The 1,004-nt window shown below is 47.9% G+C and overlaps 1 protein-coding gene across 1 annotated transcript; it reads right to left on the bottom strand.

The window, feature by feature from the left end:
• Positions 1-3: 3 nt before the first annotated feature.
• On the bottom strand, positions 4-902 carry LOC120506955 (arylamine N-acetyltransferase, pineal gland isozyme NAT-3-like; the record flags this gene model as incomplete). The annotated part of the gene is made up of 1 exon (XM_039719095.1): positions 4-902. A coding segment is annotated over exon 1 (589 nt), but the record flags the coding sequence as incomplete, so codon positions are not given.
• Between the last annotated feature and the right edge of the window lie 102 nt (positions 903-1,004).

Raw genomic sequence — 1,004 nt, 5'->3', positions numbered from 1 at the left:
TGCTTGGGTTCAGAACCCACTGCTTCCTTCTCACCTTCTCGAAGTACCAGGTGCCATTCTCCTCCTGAAAACGAAAGACCCCGGGAGTCTGAGGCTGATCTGTCCCTGAAACCAGCTCCATTGGCTGCCACATCTGGTAGGCCATCCCAAATCCCCCATCCATAATATAGGATTTGCCATCAAGATCCACTCGTATCAGCAGATGATTGATTTCTTCTGGGTAGGCATCACGCTCTGGGACATAAACTTTTGCTCCCAGAAGGGTGACGTTGTAGCCAAGAGTTTTCAGGACCCATGACAGTATGTTGTTGTTTTCCATGCACCATCCCCCACGTTTCTTCTTCACTATCTTGTTGTAGGTGGCTTCCAGGTCCAGCTCAATTCTTTCTCCACAGTGGATGCTGAGGTTTTCATAAGGGACAGCTCGGATGTGGTGCTGGAATATATCTGTCATGGTAGCCAGGTCTGGCTTGTTGTGGGAGCCCTGGTAAGAAATTCTGGCAAAATACTCCTTGATGTCCATGCTGCCTCTGAGAGAAGGGTGGGAAAAAATAATAGGCTGTGTCAGAAGTGGTGGAAGGCTCTTGCCCATCCCTTTTAATGGGGTGCTCAGAAGAAGAGCAGGATTTGACTAATATCTGTCTCAAAGGCAGCTGAGTAATAGTGCTGAGAGAAGCCAATGGGACACTGCTGATGAGCAAAATGTTATTTTTATTTGCCTCTTTTACAGCTGTGACGAGGGGCTCCAGCTGTGCTAAGCACATTTCAGCAGAGTTCCTGCCCGATATTTCCTTGCTAGAAATTATAGGAACTGAGACTCTCCAGATCTGAACTGCTTTGCTCGTGGTTTCAGCAAAGCAGAAGCAGAAAACAAACCCTCCCATCTTGCAGTGGGATCCAGAGTCTCTTCTGCAACCAAATCTGAAGCAAATCTGTCCTGCCTTGGTGTTTCATCCATTATTTAAGCAGCCAGGCATGAGCTGGTCTCACCTGCTCCTACTCTC

This window comes from Passer montanus, unplaced genomic scaffold, assembly GCF_014805655.1.
Source record: "Passer montanus isolate IOZ18808 unplaced genomic scaffold, ASM1480565v1 scaffold4033, whole genome shotgun sequence".
Classification (NCBI taxonomy): domain Eukaryota; kingdom Metazoa; phylum Chordata; class Aves; order Passeriformes; family Passeridae; genus Passer; species Passer montanus.
This window is presented reverse-complemented; position numbering and strand designations above follow the sequence as displayed.